The sequence below is a fragment of the Gavialis gangeticus genome, unplaced genomic scaffold (assembly GCF_001723915.1).
Source record: "Gavialis gangeticus isolate Ggan-Ray unplaced genomic scaffold, GavGan_comp1, whole genome shotgun sequence".
Classification (NCBI taxonomy): domain Eukaryota; kingdom Metazoa; phylum Chordata; order Crocodylia; family Gavialidae; genus Gavialis; species Gavialis gangeticus.
Window position 1 is genome coordinate 67,909,636 of NW_017729024.1, and position 1,322 is coordinate 67,910,957.

General features: G+C 33.9%; 1 protein-coding gene across 1 annotated transcript in view; it reads right to left on the minus strand.

Annotated features, from left to right (window-relative positions):
• Nucleotides 1-98: 98 nt before the first annotated feature.
• The window catches only part of SLCO4C1 (solute carrier organic anion transporter family member 4C1), an 88,260-nt gene continuing 87,036 nt past the window's right edge, over nt 99-1,322 (minus strand). The window contains exon 13 of the mRNA XM_019517210.1: nt 99-1,222. Within this exon, the coding sequence (XP_019372755.1) occupies nt 1,098-1,222 (125 nt within the window). The 3' untranslated portion in view covers nt 99-1,097. The remainder of the gene's footprint in view (nt 1,223-1,322) is intronic.

A 1,322-nucleotide genomic window follows, 5' to 3' on the forward strand; every position in this document is an offset into this window, starting at 1 on the left:
CCCTGGTTTAGAAAGGATGCAATTAAAATAAGTTGCTTCAAAGTTACATAGCGTTTTTGAAGCTGCATCTCATTTAAAAAAAATAAGTGACAATAACATCATTAAAATCTGGAATTTATTTCAAATTTGTTAGACATTTATAGTTCTGCTTATAAATAGTGTTACATTACAGATATTGTACATATATACAGTTTACTTCAGGTTGTGAAGTCTGAACTGGATTTGTTTTTCCTGTTGATGTTTGTTTTCAGGAAAGTGATTTAATAGTTAAGCAGAATAAGGGTGAACACCCGGCACTTAAACTAGTACATGCCCAATGAGAAACATTAAGAAAATAGACTTTATTTTCAAAATTTCAAGGAGATATTAAAATGATTTTCCTATAAAAAAAGTCTCAACAATATTTTTAGATTGTGTTAATACAAAAATTAATGTACTCGATTTACAACATTTGTTACCAGTTGGAGTGTTCTTTAAATGACAAACTTACCATTTAAAAATTGTAGAAAACAGGTGATCAATTTAAACTTTAACTCAACTTGTAAAAACAAAATTAAAACAAAAAACCTGTCAATTTGTTCTTACTCAAGAAACCGTGGTGAAAAATAAAGTTTGTGATAAACATTACCCAAAACATTGGCACATTAAAAAAGCATTCCTGCAGCTTTGAGGTAAACATTGACTGCTCTTCCATATGTTAAAGATGCCCTCTCTCTCTCTGTACTTCAGTCTTTTCTTGAAGTGTACCATTTGCCTTTGTGGTTAATTACCGATGTTCCCCAGTTCAGCTCGTGTCATCTTTCATATATTCTGACAGCAATACTGCAGCTTCTAAGTTTTTATGCTTTTTAAAAAGCTTTCCCAATACTTAAGTAAAACAACTTGCTTCTTTTGTGATTTTTAAAAAAGGTATGCTATCAAGATATCAAGTCTCCCAAGCTTCAAATTAACCTCACAAAATATCCAGATATTTTAAAACCCAATTTCAAGTTATTCAAGAAGGAACTATTGGGATCTTCCATATTTATATAATGCTGGACCTGTAACGAAGTGTGCAATAGGGGTTTAAAAAGTTCCCAGGTAGTCGATTGTGGTTCTCACACATGTACACCAGATGCCATTTCCGCATTCTTTTCCAGCGATACAGAACTGCTCGATGGAGCCTTATACAAGCAGAATGCAACCACCACAAAAAAGATTGTGAGGACTTTACAAGCTGCACCTGAATAAGGGGAAGAGGGAAGGGGAGGACAAAAGGGAATTTGTTTATTAAAAAAAGCCACCAAACCCCCCCCCCCCCCCAAAAAAAAACCCCGGGCAGA